The 17,116-nt window shown below is 35.1% G+C and overlaps 2 protein-coding genes and 1 long non-coding RNA gene across 3 annotated transcripts; 1 reads left to right on the top strand and 2 right to left on the bottom strand.

The window, feature by feature from the left end:
- Window positions 1-207: 207 nt before the first annotated feature.
- LOC107797589 (uncharacterized) lies at window positions 208-4,125 on the top strand. Its single transcript, XM_016620488.2, has 4 exons — window positions 208-365; window positions 501-618; window positions 3,647-3,738; window positions 3,825-4,125. Exons 1-4 carry the CDS (start codon window positions 350-352, stop codon window positions 3,887-3,889), a joined length of 291 nt encoding a protein of 96 aa, XP_016475974.1. The 5' UTR covers window positions 208-349; the 3' UTR covers window positions 3,890-4,125.
- Window positions 4,126-4,268: 143 nt separating this feature from the next.
- LOC107797590 (uncharacterized) lies at window positions 4,269-4,966 on the bottom strand. The gene is made up of 3 exons (XR_001650724.2): window positions 4,804-4,966; window positions 4,627-4,699; window positions 4,269-4,505 (listed from the first exon to the last, which is right to left on the bottom strand). It is a non-coding gene; the product is annotated as an uncharacterized LOC107797590 (long non-coding RNA).
- A 1,236-nt stretch (window positions 4,967-6,202) lies between these two features.
- On the bottom strand, window positions 6,203-12,136 carry LOC107763135 (chaperone protein dnaJ 50-like). The gene is made up of 10 exons (XM_075250352.1): window positions 11,954-12,136; window positions 11,801-11,863; window positions 11,653-11,719; window positions 10,885-10,944; window positions 10,654-10,704; window positions 10,427-10,507; window positions 8,709-8,821; window positions 8,434-8,551; window positions 8,125-8,251; window positions 6,203-6,774 (listed from the first exon to the last, which is right to left on the bottom strand). Exons 1-10 carry the CDS (start codon window positions 12,073-12,075, stop codon window positions 6,671-6,673), a joined length of 906 nt encoding a protein of 301 aa, XP_075106453.1. The 5' UTR covers window positions 12,076-12,136; the 3' UTR covers window positions 6,203-6,670.
- Between the last annotated feature and the right edge of the window lie 4,980 nt (window positions 12,137-17,116).

Below are 17,116 nucleotides of genomic sequence, written 5' to 3'. Positions count from 1 at the left end.
AAATATCCATTCCTTAATTTTTAAAAATAATTTTTACATACTTAAAATATATAAAAATATTATAAAGCACAGATTATATATTTAATAAAGTTATTAAAAAATATTAATGAAAAAAATATGCTAGTCACAATAATATTACAAGAAAAAATAAAACAAAACAAAACTGAAGGAGTAATTAGTATTTTCATCGCTCAAGTATTTAATCGGGCGGCTGTTACGCGCGACTCCATATATTTCCCTGTGAGCTCAACCGCACCGTCTTCATATAGAAATAACCATCTCTCATCAATTATTCCTTTTCTTCCCCAAATACGAATTTGGCAGCAATTAGAAATTCTCCTCTGCAATTATGGTTTGCGAAAAGTGTAAGTGGTGTAAATTCTTCTCTTTTTCCCCAAATTACTTCATTAGCTTCTCTTATGTTAAATGCATGCTTTTACCCAAGCAATTTCTGGTACAATTGACTTAGACCTAGGGTTTGGTAAATTTGTATTCTGCAGGTGAGAAGAAGTTGTCGAAGGTGATTGTGCCTGATAAATGGAAAGAAGGTGCCAGTAACACTACTGAAGGCGGCGGCCGTAAGATTAACGAGAACAAACTCCTCTCCAAGAAAAAAAGGTTACTTTTTCATTAATTGTTCTTTTTTTGGCTAATCACTTTATGGATTTACCAGGTTAGCTCCTATTTTTACCAGATAACCAATTACTGATTATCATAAAGATGTGCCTGTAATTACCTTATAAGTGGCCTGGTTGCCTAAATATTTTTTACACCATCCGTACATACAACTTAAACTCATTACTTATACTCATCGTCCTGATAGTTAGCTCCTTGAGTATTATTTTTTATTCACCTTCGACCAATTGTAAGAGGAAAAGAAACTAACTGAGATAATATGCTTGCTTTCGTCTAGGAATTTCTGATTTAAGAGTGACGCCGGTTTGTTGAGACTCGTTTTACTACTTGATACATATCAAACTTTCATCAATCATAACTCAATTCCTATCTTCTCTAGTCAGAATTCTAGTGAACTACTTGACATGTACCCCAATAGTCTGTTGTGGGTCCGTTTAGATCTGATTATATAAATTGTGTTTCAGGAAAGATCTGGCATAGTTTTATATGGATACTGTTTGCTGACTTCATATGTTATTGCTTGCATCATTTATGAGAAATTGGATGTAAACTGTTGAATCATGTCGTTAGAGCTTATAGATATGTTATTGTTTGTATCATTTACAAGTAATTGGATGAAGTGTGCGACTGTTGAATCAATGTTGTTAGAGCATATTATGAAGCTAACTTTTTTTTTTATGGAGAAAGGTTAAGAGACATAAAATGAAGCTAGCTTAAGACGGTGAAATATAATTAATTTGGCTGAGATCTTTTTCTTTCTTAGTTAGTTTAATTATGAATGATAATGTTTTGGGTACTTCTTTTAATAGAAAATATTAGGAAAATATTGAATAGGTGATATGGGAGAGGACATAATCCAAAAGTGTGTATCCTACAAGAGAAGTTCAATTTTTTGTTTCATTTTCTAATTTTTAGTTGCAGTTGCACACACTAACATACACAACAGATTCTTGAGCTTTTTAATCTTTGAATTTTCTGAGTTGGATTCACTTATGCTAACTCTAAGGTTGCAATCTTGTGTTTTAGGTCATTTAGACTGAACTATACTCCAGTTTCATATAGTATGAGGATCCAGTTGTCTTATTTAAGAGGTATCTGATATAAACAACAAGAAGTCTTCCTGCTGTTTACTCATGTTATTGGCACCTTCAACGTTGGAACTGATGATTTGAGCTAAATATAACAAGGTCTGCCTAAATTACTGTAGTAAAAGTCTAGAGGATCTAAGGAAATCATTATTAATACTGTATAGGATAGAGATGTAAAGAGATGTGGTGCTGGCAGAATTGTCACTGCAAACAGATAAGACTAGTAAATAAATGACTGGCCAGTGCCTACTGCCTACGGTATGTTATTGGGTCTCTACCAAAGATCATAGAAGGTTGGATACCATGTGAAAATAGGGAAAAAGGGAGAGGGAGACTAATTGAATTGGGCTATTAACACAGAAACGATCATTCTGTTGAAAAGTTTATCTTGTAAATCCTTCTTTCTTTATAACCGTTGTGTTTGAAAAGTTTGTGATGCTGGACTAAAGGGTTTGATGATAGTGGTCAGTACTGACATCACTTTCAAAATTATTGCATGTCAGGACTGAGTTGTGGTTGTAGTCCATTAGCTAGTTACACAAGATTGGTGAAGATAGTCCCTTAGCTGAGACCGGCACTAATTTTGTGAGAGATGAGTGGGAGAATAATGGCATATTGAAAATAAAGCAAAAAGGAATTTCTGGATCATGACATCAAAATGCAACTCGAACGACAAAAAGAAGAAAGACAAATTCAAATGTTTAACATTTGACTATGAATTTTTCGAAATAGTTTAACTATGAATAGTTGTGATTCACCTTACTTTTAAGTAGCAAAAAAGATGCCTTTTTGTCTTTTTATTTACTGGTATGTCCTCAGTAAATTTGGTTTTTTTCCGGAGATTGTTTGTGCAATGTGATGATTAACTACCTTTGCTTCTCTTCTAAAATCTTGAGATGCTGAAGCGCTGTGGTTTCCTGAAGGCTCTGTTAATTGTTATTGGTAATTATAATAAAAGAATGTATAAAGACCATGAGAAATGATTAGTTATTATATTTCAATTTTTGTGTGTAGACCAATGGCTTAGGTTGATAATAGGAAAACCATCTTGGGTAAACATTTTAGTGTTCTTTCTGTAGGTTTTGTTGGTCACTGCTTCAGATTTCGTTATTCGTGATTTTCCCCCCATTATTCCATAATAAGATTATGTGGATACGACTGTAGCTCATTCAGATGTTCTTCTGTACCATTTAGAACTTCGCTATTTTCCTGACTTAAGTATTCGGCAATGTTCATCTTCAATCCAAGGGTCATGTGCTCGAAATCGAACAGCTGCACATTTATTTAGTAATAATTTTTGTTTATAAAACACATATAGGACAATCTGATTCTCCGGGAGTTTCTTTGTATGGGACATGGAATTACAGATGGAGCCCCGCTTGTGGAGTAAGAGAAAGAATGCTATTTACCACGTAGCATAGAATATTGGATCAAGAAGGCTTCTTTTAGACCTTAAAATGAATAGAAGTTTTTGAAACCTCAAATGACAAACTAGAAATCATTGTATTGCAATACTAAAAGTAATAAGCAGATAGCTGAACTAGAGGGGGTCAATTGGTTTTGTTGCCAGTTGCAATCTTTTTAGTTTTACGTCAAATCTCCTAAGAGATCTTTATTTTTACACGTAAGAGATCTAAACTAAAATACAAGAGATCTTTGTAGGGTCATTTTCTTCTATTCAAACTGCAATGGGTTATGTTGAGCCATTTCCGCACTTAGTGCTCTAAAGTGCTTGTGTTTGTGTTACTGCATGAATGCAACAAATTTCATTCTTTAGTTATCAGCATCCTATGGTAATTGGTTGCGTTGAATAAATGCTTTGTATGACTTGTTGGGATATCTACTGCACTTTGATTATGGTTAGTCTTGGGCATTTGCCATGCTCTTGACGTTGTCTTAAGAGAGAACTGGTTGTATTGCAGGTGGACACCTTATGGAAATACAAAGTGCATGATTTGCAAGCAACAAGTGCATCAAGATGGCAAGTACTGTCATACCTGTGCTTATAGTAAAGGTAATGAAGAGTAGTTTGGAATTGCAAATGATTTATATCATTGTAACGTTTCCTTGTGTTCTCTCTGAAGTGTTTTTCTTGTGCAGGAGTATGTGCAATGTGTGGAAAGCAAGTTCTTGACACCAAGTTATACAAACAGAGCAATGTATGATGTGGACATGAACGATCTTACTTCGCTGTTACCTCAGCACTCTTATCCTAGAGAACTGTTCTTCTTTGTGAATGCTATCAAATGTGAGGAGAAGCAGTTAATTCTGTATAATACTTAAGAGGCTGCAGTGATTGAGGAGCTAGAAATTGATCTTTGGAAACATTAATTTCAGTCAATCTTAACTACTAATCAAAAAAAATAATATAAAATACAAAATCAGACAGTCTTCACAATTATTCTTTTGTGCTTTGGTCTCTCCTACCTTTCGCCCACTGCCTATTGTATAGACAAAGGGTTGGATTGTCATCGATGCGTATCCTGAAAGGTTTAAGGGCAGTGCTCTTAGTTCTGTAACTAATTTTGTTAAAAGTTGTGGCTTATGAGCAACCCGGATAGTTTGAATCTTGTTTGCAGTTGATAAATAGCAAAGGAACTAAAAAATTACTTAGATTAGCCTTTATTATTAGCAATGACTCGTGGAAAACAAAATGACCAATTCAGGACATATCAATGACGCCGTTTCTGTCATGACCAGTAGAGGAGATAGTTCAGTACTTCTCAATCTCCTCTGCACCTCTCCCGGGGATTCTCCCAGCTATAAGCAATAAGCGACCACCTGATGATGAAAAATGATAACCACCAATTATCATTAATTTTGTTATTATTGCCTACGTTCGGGTAGACTTTAGCAAATGTAAAAACAGTAAATATGAACATGGAACATGAGATGACGAAACCTCTCTCCAGTCAATTTGTACATGATTATCAACTCTTGTTCATCCTCAGAGAAATTAGTTTTAGCTATCTTTCCTGAAACAAGCCAACAACCATTGGAGGACTACAATGGAACAGGTAACAACAGAAAAACAGAGAAAAAACGATTTAAAAATGAAGGAGAGTTTATATGTAGGTACCCAGAATTAGCAGGAATGTAATTAATGGAAGAGAGGTGATCTGAATCTGGCACTTTGAGTTGAATGCAGGCCAGAATATTGTTGACTAGGGGAGCTAAGTATATATAAGCCTATGCTTAAGGTTATATTATAGTTTAAATTTTTTGGTCCTTTGTGTACGTCCCCTTAGTTTCTATTGTCAACAATATTCTGGCCTGCGTACGTCCCCTTGGAAATATAAATAGCACGGATTTCAGAAGAGAAAATGTAATGCGCTGACTGTTGAATGGTAGTTGATGAAGAACCCCTCCCTCACAAGAATTTCCAAGGTTGCCCAACTGACAATCATCCCCTGGCCACATGCTCCACCCACTGGTCTGGTAGCATTTGCAGCACACACTTGTATTCATGTTGACTCCTAAAATGCTTCTTCAGGCCAACATGGTGCAATAGTGAATTGTGGTTCCACTATGATCTACAGGTTGATTGGAGACAAATTATGTTATAGGTCTTAAGGCCATGTCCATTGTGAATATGCTATTTTGTATTATAGATCGGCTAATATGATGTAATTGCAATCCCTCGTCTAATCTTGTAGCTTGGGTCCCTTTTCAAACTTATACATGACGGTTAAGTAATTGAAGCTAGAAAGAGTCCTGTACGTACGTTCAATTTTTGGTTAAAAAAAATTAATTTTCCAAATTCACTCTTGGTTCTATAACATTCCATTATGACCCTACAAGATGTGTTGGCCGAAAGCAACCGAGAACGAGGTTGCTTTGCCTCGCATTGTCTTTCCAAATTCCAAGAGTTGCAAAGGGACAATCTTGGTTTGGCATATTACCTCCTGTCTTAGTGAAGTTGAGTCTGGTTTATCGCTTTCAGGCTCAAAAGAAACAAATCTACAACTCAAAGAAGATCTTGTTGTTGCAACTAGCTTGTCTAGGGATTGAGCATATATAGTGCTGATTAAAGACACTAGAGACTTTCTTAAGGAGTGCAAGTCCCTGGACAGTAAATTACAAAAGATGATGAGCATTTATGACAAAGATGCATGGGACATTCTAATAAAGAAGGTGCATTGCTGGGAAAACAACTGACTCAAGAATAGAAGATAAAGATGCAAGGTCTTAGCAGAATTCTGAGCGGAGTTGATATAGTTTTTGGCTCCCTTTTTGATGATGCAACAGCCCACGCAGTGTAAAAAATTAAGTAGACACAATTTTCACCGCCAATATGAGGCAGCGATGAGTTAAATTCATCGTGTTGCCATGGAAGTTAGCCCGGGAAACTGATTCCATTATGCAACCAGAGTTCCAAACAGACGAGAGGGGGAGAGTTAACATGTTCCTGAAGGTCAGTACGATGGAAAGTCGAAGCAGATAGAAAACATAAGGTTTAGTGGAGCTAACACTGCCAATTGGTAATGATAGACCTGCCATTATCATATTCACCAGTTAAGAATATGGTACATACAAATACAACATAGCCAAGCCAAGCACGAAGTTGATTGTCTGCTGGAACGCAATCTCTGCTTTCAGAACATATAGATGGTCCGCCACATATTCTAACCTAGCATTACATCAGCAAAATCACCATGGAGAGTGGTACTCATCAATAGAAGCTTGCCCACGAAAGTTGCTCCAAATGCAGTATGATTGCTTCCCGATATGTATTTTGTATAGTTATTCTGAATACTAGTACAGTTGTGACACTAACTGTGACGATCCAAGTTCTATGACGATACTACCAATCTAATAAGCTTTCGGTGTCAAAAAGAATTTTGTTGTCTTCAAGAACGAAACATTAGACTTTTGCTTCATGTGTCAAAACACTTCCATCAAAACTGGTCTCATCCTACACATAACCTTGAGTCAGAATTTTTTTTTTATCTTCGGCGTTTTGATTCCTTGCGCATCTCTGCCACATAGCTTTCGAAGTTGGACTTCTCCCAAAGTCGTCTTTGAATAAGATCTTCCTTGGTTGATTCGTCTGATAAAAGAAGCATGAACATTGGAAGAAATCATAAGCAGTGAGGAAATGAAAAGAAACTTTCATCAAAACACTACATTGGAAGTATGCCAAGTAGCAAAGGTCGAGGAGACATTCGTTAAAAGCATCAGCAGTGGCATATACAGCCTTCATCACTTTTAAGTTTTATATTTCTGAAGATTCACACAGGCATCTAAAATACTTTTTGGTTTCAACTTGGCCATTTATATTATTCAAAATTGCCACTTTGTGGTATCCTTTCATACATTCAGATTAATGCCCATGTCAATTGACGGCTAATACCTAAACTGTCTTGCATGAATTTAACCCAAAAATAAATTGAGGGTGAGTGTGAAGGATCATAAAGAGATTAGGTAGGGGAGAAGACAGAACAACACATGTTGTGTGCTTTATAGTTGGTTTTTGAACTTTTTCAATTTAAATCAACCAAAGTGACAGATATTCTGCATTTGGAGAATAAAAAGGTATCACTGAAATTTCAAAAGTACAAAGCGAATCGATGCAGTGCAGTTAACATCTATGGTTGTTTGCATTTTGGAGAATTTTTTCTTTTTGGTAAATTTCTTTCGCCGCACTTATATCTCTTTTTCTTCTAGAACTTAAAAGTTACCACTTGTGCCTTGATAGCTTCAGAGCAGGCAACTGATCTGACTAGAAGGTCTTTAAGAAGTAATCTGCGATAGCTAAAGATCATGATTACCAACATAGATGGCAATGTGGAAACCTACAACTTCAGTCAATAACTAAAAACCCTAGAGCGTACAGCCGGCGATTTAAGGAAAGAAAAGGTAAACAAAAAGAATGAATATGCCTAGTAGATATCAAAATGAAAAGAAAAATAAGAACTTATTTCAAGGTCCAATTCACCTATTAAAGAGATGGTTTACAATATGCCAACATAGTATAAAAGATTTATATATAACATCCACCAGTTTGGCATCTTCAGATATGAGCACAAACAAACCTCAAGTTTGAATCTACCTCACCATGATCAATTACTTTCAATCTTGGATGTTATATATCTTCTTTTGATCAATTTCTGAAATACAATAAGATGCGAGAATTGCACTGGTCATTGTAAGGAATTCCTCCTAATTAAGCAAGTCAATGGAGGAGTCAGGTATGGGGTGGTAGGATCTACCTCGCCCTTGGATTGATACTCAAATCATTTGGGCCAAATTCATTTTACTATAGCCATATTTTTGCTTAGACAATTAAACTATACAGTGGAGCATTTTTTCTCCTATTTCATCTAATTCAAATCAAACACCCAACACTACCACAGTGTTGTACACAGAGAACATGTTTGAAGATCAGTTTTAGTCTTACCAATAGATATCCATGAATCAGGAGAAACCCTAAGAGACCTTCGTGTCAAATAGGAAGCATCTTCCCATGAGTATGGAGCACGCTTGACATTGTATCTCCAGAACCAACATCCATACCATAGCAACAGCTGCAGAAGATAGAAGAAGAATGTCAGCAACTCTGAATATATGATATCCATAGGCATAAAGTATCTAATTTTAAACCCTCTAGCAGAAGAAACTATAAGCACAAGGAAATTTGGATATCAACAGACAAAGCCAAAATGTCTTTTTATTTCATTGTAATGCATAAAACACAAAACACTGCTACCTTTCCCAGAGTGTAAGGAAGAAGTATAAAACGAATTCCAATTAGTTCCCAAACAGAAGGCTTTTCAGCTCCCTTTATGTCCAGGTTGAGTTCCTTGCTAAGTTCTTCCTCCACCTTCCTGATCACAAATAATGAATTCGGCTGATTAACCCAGATTTAGCAAATAAACAAATTTGAATGCAGCCTATATGAAAAGGCAAGTATATTTCGTCAAGCTACAGCCAGAAGATTCAAATCAGGTTGCATAGTCAATAAACGAAGAGATCTGCTCGTACTTGTCCATCTGCTTGTTGCTCTTCTTCCTATTAGCAACTCCTCCAGTGCGTTGAAGCTCCAAACCACGTAGCTTGTTTTTATAAGCTGGTGTTTTCTTGACCATCTCAATAGCCTAGTAAAAGACGAAATCACAATTTATAACACATGGCGAAGAAATCGTAAGAAGTAAGAAAAAAACTACTTCCATCTCCAACTATAGGTCACTTTCTTCTACTTTTTGTTGAAGTGAAAGGTGGCTACATTTTATTTATGCTAAGATTACCATCTCCCAGAATTCAAAATAAGGAGAACTTTTTATTTGTTTTATTTTATTTTCACCATGATGTAACCTTTCAGCAAATTGCACCTCTTTTGGATCCCAACTGCTATTTGCAATGTTCCCCCTTCCATTGCAAGTCAAACTAGGTAGCCGAAAAGTGAGAAAGGAATATGTAGAAAACCAGGGGCCATGCTATAGAACATGTTATGAAGATTCTTGCTTTATGATTTACTGTCAAATTTTGGGGCATATCTTGGTGATCTATTATTTAAATAGTAAAATTGCAAAAAATGTGGTCTCCTACTCGCCTTATAATTTAAGAAATAGGTAGCTGCCTCACATCAGTCTTAATTCTATAGGTAATTGGAAGCTACTGAATCTTTAGATGCTCATTCATAATAGGGGAGCATTTTGTGAGAATCGTGGTCCAACTTGCTGAAGCTTTTGTTGCTTCTACAGCGTTTATTGCAGCCTTAGATCAAGGGCATTTAGTGTGAATTCACAGAATCTCATCCTTCTCCCTCTTAAATTTTCGGGAATAGGCACAGTCAATGTCGTTAACTTTACCTATTTAAGATTTGCAAAGCATAGCCAGTCCCAAGCCCCGACAAAAGGTGGAGGGTTGCAACAGTTTAATAGCTAGAGTAAAAGTAGTAAAACTACAACTATGATTGATTTTCTCTAAATATGGATAGAGGCATGATAATTACTAATTAGATCTCTCTTAGTAATGCCTTTGTTTCTAACATTCTATTGGATCAACATCACCAAAATTTCTCCTTGTTCTCCAAACTCTTTATGATTCAACTCTTTGTTGTTGTCAGTTGTCCTAATTAAACTCCTCAGAATACACTACTTTCTAATGTTCTAGCCACAGAAGAAGACTTGAACAATCCCAAGAATCCCTATTTGCTCAGCTTTCAGTTCTGGTGAATCGTGTTCTTATCCTACAATAATAGGTGAAACAGAACAGGATGAAAAGAGTAACATTGGCTACAGGCTAGAACTGGCCCAATGATGTCGTAGTTCAGCTATTGATTACTAATCACAAACATAAATCATCTAAAGATGCATATCATACTCAAATTTGGCAAGAAACAATAATTATCTTCAAACAACTAATCACACCTTGTAAGATAGGGACATAAAATGATGTATCTTTATATCAGCTAGGTTTACCCAGACAAATACTTAAGGCACACAGTCACCTGTGCAGAATGATTGCTCATATAATCTCACCGATCATAATAGAGCTATTCTTTTCTTTTATTGCGAAGGATCGTGTTGCTCTTAGATCATCAAACTGAAACTTGAGTCATCACTTGAATTTTCAAATCATAAAGCCAAAATAAATGGAAGAAATCAAAGCAAAACAAAAGTCATGACAGCATTCTTCAGTTTCCAGGCTAGAATAAAAAGCTCTTTTTTAACCATGGATTGCTGGTACTGTTACTTTACCTGATTATATCTTGTCCACTGATTCAGATACTGAAATGATGAGAGTATCAGAAGAAGACCAATGAGGACAGCACGGGGATCCTAAAATTTAAAACACAAACAGCTAAGTGAGCATAGAATCAACTTAACATGTATCAATGAAATCTCAAGGTCAAAGTTTCACCCATATGAAGTGTTATGGACAAAAGAAAACAAATATCTGGCAGGAATTAGGAAAAGGCTCTCACAGTTTTGTGACCATAGTAAGCATGGTAATACCGTGCCGTATTGTAGAAAAACTGAAAATTCAAAAGCACGAATAAAAGACATTAGTATGAGACCTGACTATCATCTGTTAATTGAGAAGTCCAATACAATTTCCCAAGATAGTCGAAGACGTAAAAATTGAACCACTAGGACTCCTCATCGTAATTCTATGAATAATTGTTTATGCAAACAATATCTAAATGGAAACTAACCTCCTCTGGATGGGCAAGTGCATAATCATACTGTTCCCTTGTGGCATCGTCTTTCAAAATCTACAAAGAAAAATCAGCCCTTTAACATTTATCACAAAAACATACTACTCCCTCCAACCCAATTATATGACGTCCCAAACTGTTAGATAATGTTTCATTAAGCTAACTTTTAGTTATAAGTACTACTATAATATTTTACTCCATTACAACTAATATAGCAAATAATTAACATCTTAAAGACCCATTTCCTGTTAAACAACTCATATAATATGGGGATGCCGAGGAGGATGTAGAGTATTATTTATGGGTTTATACTAACCCGGTAGCTTTGACTCAAACCATAAATATGTATTAAAAAATTCACTAAATGAGTAAAAAAATTGATTTCAAACCCAGTAATCAAATAAGCTGTGGTAGAATCCCAAACTCTAACCCAAAAAGTTCAAATCCTGGATCCGCTTCTTATGGGTAAAGGGAGTATTGGTTTTAGATCAGATGCATCTCACTTAATGAAAACACAATGTGCTGACCAAGGGCCACAAGAAAGTTCATTTTTCTATACAGTATGAAATTAACACTCCATTAGGATTGACCCAAATTCACTCCAGTTATGCCAATTCCATCTAATTCTTTCATATTTTTTAATATATGTATATAACTGAAACCATAATATGATGTGCTAACTGATGCCAAGAAAATTACTGAAGCAAAACAAGAAAAAAGAAAACAAAAACCTGAAAAATAGATTGAAACCAGAATATTGATTACCTCATAAGCATTTGCAATTTTGACAAAAAATTTCTTTGATTCTGGATCGGGATTTTTATCTGGATGACTAAACAAAAAAATTATCAACAACCTCCACCAAACAAATGATACGAATATCAACAGAAATAGGAGAAGGAAAAAAAATTACTGTTTCAGAGAGAGCTTGTAATAAGCTTTCTTTATTTCAGAAGCATTCGCATTTTGAGCCACCCTACCAAAAATAAAATAAAATAAATTAGTGAAAAAAATGAAGAAAATGAATTAAAAAAGGATATATAGTGTAATTGGGAGATTTGATTACCCAAGGAGATCGTAACAGTCATCTTCATCACAGTAAATGGAGGAAGAAGGCTGAATCAGAAGGGAGAGCACTATTGTTACTGTGAGCGCAAACCACTGCATCATCGCTCTTCTTCCGGCCATCTCCGGTCGTCGACTTTTTTTTTATCTCCGCCTCCGACAAACTCAGATTGCGTTTGTATATGAAGGCTGCTTCTATATGGGCAAATTGACGTTTCTGTCCTTAAATCGTTGACTTCTCCTTTCAGTCAAATCAGCTCAACAAGTTTTATGATTTCAATAAGGTTCGTGCTATATAATGTCAATCGTTCTAATTTTTCTGATATAAGTTAGTATTCTTTATTCTAGACAACTAGATAATTGAAATTTAATACGAAAAACTTTACTCAGTTTTGATTATATTAATCTTAGCGTACGCGTTTTGCGCATGTACCTATATTAATGAGTATATAATATTAAAAAGTTACATTAGTATTTTTATCAATATATTTGAGTTATAAAATAAAAATTAAATAGAAAATATAAGTTTATGAAAATGATAATGTTGGTCGAAAGAGGACTTTCTACATATTTAAGTAACCATTTCTAACTACTTTTAATGAATTTTAAAGTCCTATGAAATATGACTTCATGCATAAATGAAAAGAGGCATTTTCGTACTTTTAGAGTATATGCAACTATGTGTCTATCCCACGTGTAATTATAATGTGTCATTTTAAAAGAACTTATTAAATTTGATGTTGAATAACAGAGTATTGTAATTATAGAAATTAGGCTATGTATATCTAATTATCGTATTTATTAGAATGTTTACATTTTGTTGCATGAATTATAAAAGGTGCGTTTGGTCAAAGGATAATGGATATTCTATTGTATACCAGGGAATCAATCATAATTTTGCACGTAAAGGGCTTTTCGAGGGGCGACTCAATAAGTTTGGTGGCTTAAAACCAAACTTCAATGTGAGACCTTTTTAAAGAAAAATCATATATAATTTTAGTTGAAGTAGATTTTTCTAGCTTTTTTAGAATAACATTATTTAAAATTTTTTTGAATAAACCATCTAATCTCTCATGTGCAATATTAATCTTAAGTAATAGAACCTGATTCAAGAAGTTGATGACTTTGTATTAAAAGAATTTCTTGATGTTTCAATATACTTGTTGCAATGATGAGAAACCTGAGTAAAAAAATAGAGTTTAAAAGTGTATTACATATTTTCTAATGATTAATGTAATCCTTTTTTATATAAAACATTTTACTTTTCTACTTTGAAATACTTAATATTTTCTTACAAAGATTTGGGGCCTCATGAGAAGAGTTGTGGTGAGATGGATATCATATCTCCTTCTTTAACTAGAAGTATTCGATTTCAGTAGTTGAAATGAAAAACAAAATCCCTTCTAAGGAACAGTTTTCACTTTAATGGACTTTACACGGCACGAATTCGAATTCATCAATACCCCAAAATAATTACCGAACATCAAATAATAATTGAAAAACAAAAAGTAGGGCCTCCAAAATTCTGGGGCCTAAAGCCACCGCTTTAGTGTCTTTACCCTCTTGCCGCCCCTGGGCTTTTCTATTTCTTTTTACTAAGATATTTAAATTATGCAAAATTTATGGGAACTCTACATTTGATAATAAATCTAGAATTAAGAATAAGAAAAATCGAAGAAGTGCCGGTCGACTTTATCGACTTCCGTTATAGTTTTAACTTTGTATTTCTCTAATTTCTTTTTTACTAAGATAAAATTAATTGATTATAGTTGCGCCAAAGAGTAATTCAAACATACAATAAGTAATAACTTGAAAATAAAACTCAATGAAAATTTATTGTAGACAATAAATTGCGTCGAGAAAATAAAATTAAGACCGAAAAAAATCGCAATAATCGTAGTATTTTATTTCGAATATCTGAGTGTACAATCTCTATCAATCATCTAATTCTTCTTTTCAATAGTAAATAAATTCAAGGGCCTTTGAGCTTGATCTTGAATATGTAGTTGTTGCCACGAACGATGATCTTGTTCTTGAGCTTGAGCTTGATTGCTTGGACTTGAACTTGATTTGTTCTTCGTTCTTGAGCTTGAACTTAATTGCTTGAAACTTGAAACGTGTGGAGAAATTTGCAACGTTTGATCCACGAGCTCTTTCTTGCTTCTTGTTATAACTTCTGGTGTCTTTTCTGAGTTATGAAGACCCATATTTATAGTTGTGGAAGGGAGAAGTTGTGATAAGAACAAACTCTTTCCGACCAATCAAATTGAAGTGTGACATGGCCGCATTTGATTGGCCAGAACATGTCACTTGCACACATGGCGCGATTTCATTAGCATTTTAATGTGACTTGGCATGCCTTGTCATTTTGACACGTGACTGGTCCTATTGACTTTTCCATTTGACTTGGCGTGCCACGTCATTTAACACGTGGCACCAAACTGGGCCTCTAGGAAGATGATATCTTGGGCTTAATGAGGTGGGCTCATCAATTGTGGCCCAATTAAATGGGCTAGCCCAATAATATTGGACTTATACAATTAATCTAATTATATTAGTCCAAAATATTTATTCGGACTAATATATTTAAAATATAATCCAAATTATTTATTGAATTTGAATTCAATAAAAAAAATTTATATGCCTACAAATGCCCCTTACTTCAAGACTTATCAAAATATCAATTTATCAACTTTAAAAGACGAAGTTTGAAGCACGCATGCTCAAATGCTTGAGCCAATGGCAAGTTGCTTGTCATAAGAATGAAAATTATCAATTTTCAAGCTTTCCATGATCTTTAAACTTATTTTATTTAAATTAATATCATTGCCAAGTTGAATAAAATTTCCAACCTTGTGGATTCCAAGATTATGTATGCCTACGTTGGATGCCAAATCAATTATGGCAATTATAATGGATAGAGAAAAGGAAAGTCACTAAAGACAATGCACTTTATCATTCCAATACATCCCAATTCCTTGTGTAATACAAAAGACGTAGTGCAAGCATACACCATTACGGTTTCGACAGGGAGCACATTGAATTGCTTGAATCCTATCACTATCGATGTATTTATCCTACTTGCTCCGTGAAACTTGTCTTTCATTCTCCAACTAGTATTGTCAAAACGCTGGCACAACTAGTATTTCTAGTATGAGTAGCAATCAAATTATAGAATCCCAATTCATGATGAATACTAATTGTGATAGCCGCCCTTCTGATCCCACATCGAGAAACAAACTTCTCAATGTTCTCTTTTACCATCTATATAAACTCGCGGGCTCGTAATTGTTAAGCATTAATTCGCATTTTTCGCAAGCCACTTGAATCTAGTTGGACTTGGAAGCATCAACGCTAAGGTAATTTCTTCTTCTTTTCTGCTTTTCTTCCTTTGTTGTCTTTTTCTTTTTTTTTTGTAGGTCAAGCGAGAAAGATATGCTCTTGTTCAACAAGATGATCTACGCATGAAGAAGACAATCTTGGGGTGTGAGGGGATGGGTACCCATCCCAACCCGACTATCAGAGAGATTACTCTCAATGTGGCCCGACTATCGGAGAGATTACTCTCAAAATGACCCGACTATCGGAGAGATTACTCTCAATGTGGCCCGACTATCGAAGAAATTACTCTCAAAATGACCCGACTATCGGAGAGATTACTCTCAAAACGACCCGACTATCGGCGAGGCCAACTTAAGGTGCAAAGGGGACTCATATGTCCACCTTAAGATTGGAAAATAATAGCTCCTTTTAAGGACAAACTCACGAAGAGGCCAACTTAAGGTGCAAAGGGACTTATATGTCCACCTTAAGATTGGAAAGTTATAGTTTCTTTTAAGGACAAACCCACGAAGAGGCCAACTTAAGGTGTAAAGGTACTTATATGTCCACCTTAAGATTGGAAAGTTATAAAGCTTCAACTTGAAGACGACATCGACTTGAACCCTTGGAGAACTTTGAAGATTTGGCGGACTTTGCAGACTTCAATTCGAAGATTCGGAGGGCTTAAACAATTCAACTTTAAGATCGGTGAATTTGAAGATTGAAACTTGAAGACCGAAAGACTTGAAGACTTCAACTTGGGGGGCTTAAATATTTCAACTTTAAGACCGGCGAATTTGAAGACTGAAACTTGAAGACCGACGAACTTGAAGACTTCAACTTTGAGACTTGGAGGGCCTAAATATTTCAACTTGAAGATTGGCGAATTTGAAGACTTCAACATGAAGACCGACGGACTTGAAGACTTCAACTTTGAGACTTGGATGGCCTAAATATTTCAACTTGAAGATCAGCGAATTTGAAGACTTCAACTTGAAGACCGACGGACTTGAAGACTTCAACTTTGAGACTTGGATGACCTAAATATTTCAACTTGAAGATCGGCGAATTTGAAGACTTCAACTTGAAGACCGACGGAGTTGAAGATTTCAACTTGGTGACTTCAACTTGAATACCGACGGACTTGAAGACTCCAACTTGGAGACTTCGACGGCTTAAATATTTCAGCTTCTCTTTTGCTTTACATTGTCCGACTTTTATCTTAGTCGCATAATTTTTAGCTTTACGCGTTTGTAACAAAAGATTCATATCTTGTCGTGGGAGAGTCCAAATAATGAACTATTTGATGACTTCAATATCTAAAATATATCCATTACTTCGAACTAAAAACCTTTAGAATCGTGCCGGATAATATTTTGAAACCAACTTTAGATTTCACCATATTGAAAATTTCAGATTTGCGCAGTGTCACTAAAAAGTTCATATCTCGGTGTAGAAATATCGAAATTGCAAACCATTTAATTTCAAGAAAACTAGACTTCAAGATCTAGAACATATCTAAAATTCTCAATCAAACAACCTCAGAATCGTCCCAAATTATATTTTAAAGTCAACTTTATATTTCACCACGCTATCAATTCCAGATTTGCGCAGTCTCACCAAAGTTCATATCTCGGTGTAGAAATATCGAAATTGCAAACCGTTTAATTTCAAGAAAACTAGACTTCAAGATCTAGAACATATCCAAAATTCTCAATCAAACAACCTCAGAATCATCCCAGATTATATTTTGAAATCAACTTTATATTGCACCATGCTATCAATTCCAGATTTGCGCAGTCTCACCAAAAATTCATATCTCGGTGTAGAAATATCTAAGTTG

This window comes from Nicotiana tabacum, chromosome 3, assembly GCF_000715075.1.
Source record: "Nicotiana tabacum cultivar K326 chromosome 3, ASM71507v2, whole genome shotgun sequence".
In the NCBI taxonomy this organism is placed as follows: Eukaryota; Viridiplantae; Streptophyta; class Magnoliopsida; order Solanales; family Solanaceae; genus Nicotiana; species Nicotiana tabacum.
The sequence above is the reverse complement of the archived record's forward strand: the minus strand, read 5'-3'. Positions and strand labels throughout refer to the sequence as shown.

What these genes read in the sequence shown, in the direction of transcription:
- LOC107797589 (XM_016620488.2), top strand. An exon ending in CTCCTCTCCAAGAAAAAAAG is followed by an intron (nt 619 to 3,646) that starts GTTACTTTTTCA and finishes GTTGTATTGCAG; the next exon opens with GTGGACACCTTATGGAAATA. An exon ending in TACCTGTGCTTATAGTAAAG is followed by an intron (nt 3,739 to 3,824) that starts GTAATGAAGAGT and finishes TTTCTTGTGCAG; the next exon opens with GAGTATGTGCAATGTGTGGA.
- LOC107763135 (XM_075250352.1), bottom strand. Translation starts at nt 12,075, where the DNA reads ATGGCCGGAAGAAGAGCGATGATGCAGTGGTTTGCGCTCACAGTAACA. An exon ending in CACTTGCCCATCCAGAGGAG is followed by an intron (nt 10,705 to 10,884) that starts GTTAGTTTCCAT and finishes TTGAATTTTCAG; the next exon opens with TTTTTCTACAATACGGCACG. An exon ending in TGATTCATGGATATCTATTG is followed by an intron (nt 6,775 to 8,124) that starts GTAAGACTAAAA and finishes TTCTTTTATCAG; the next exon opens with ACGAATCAACCAAGGAAGAT.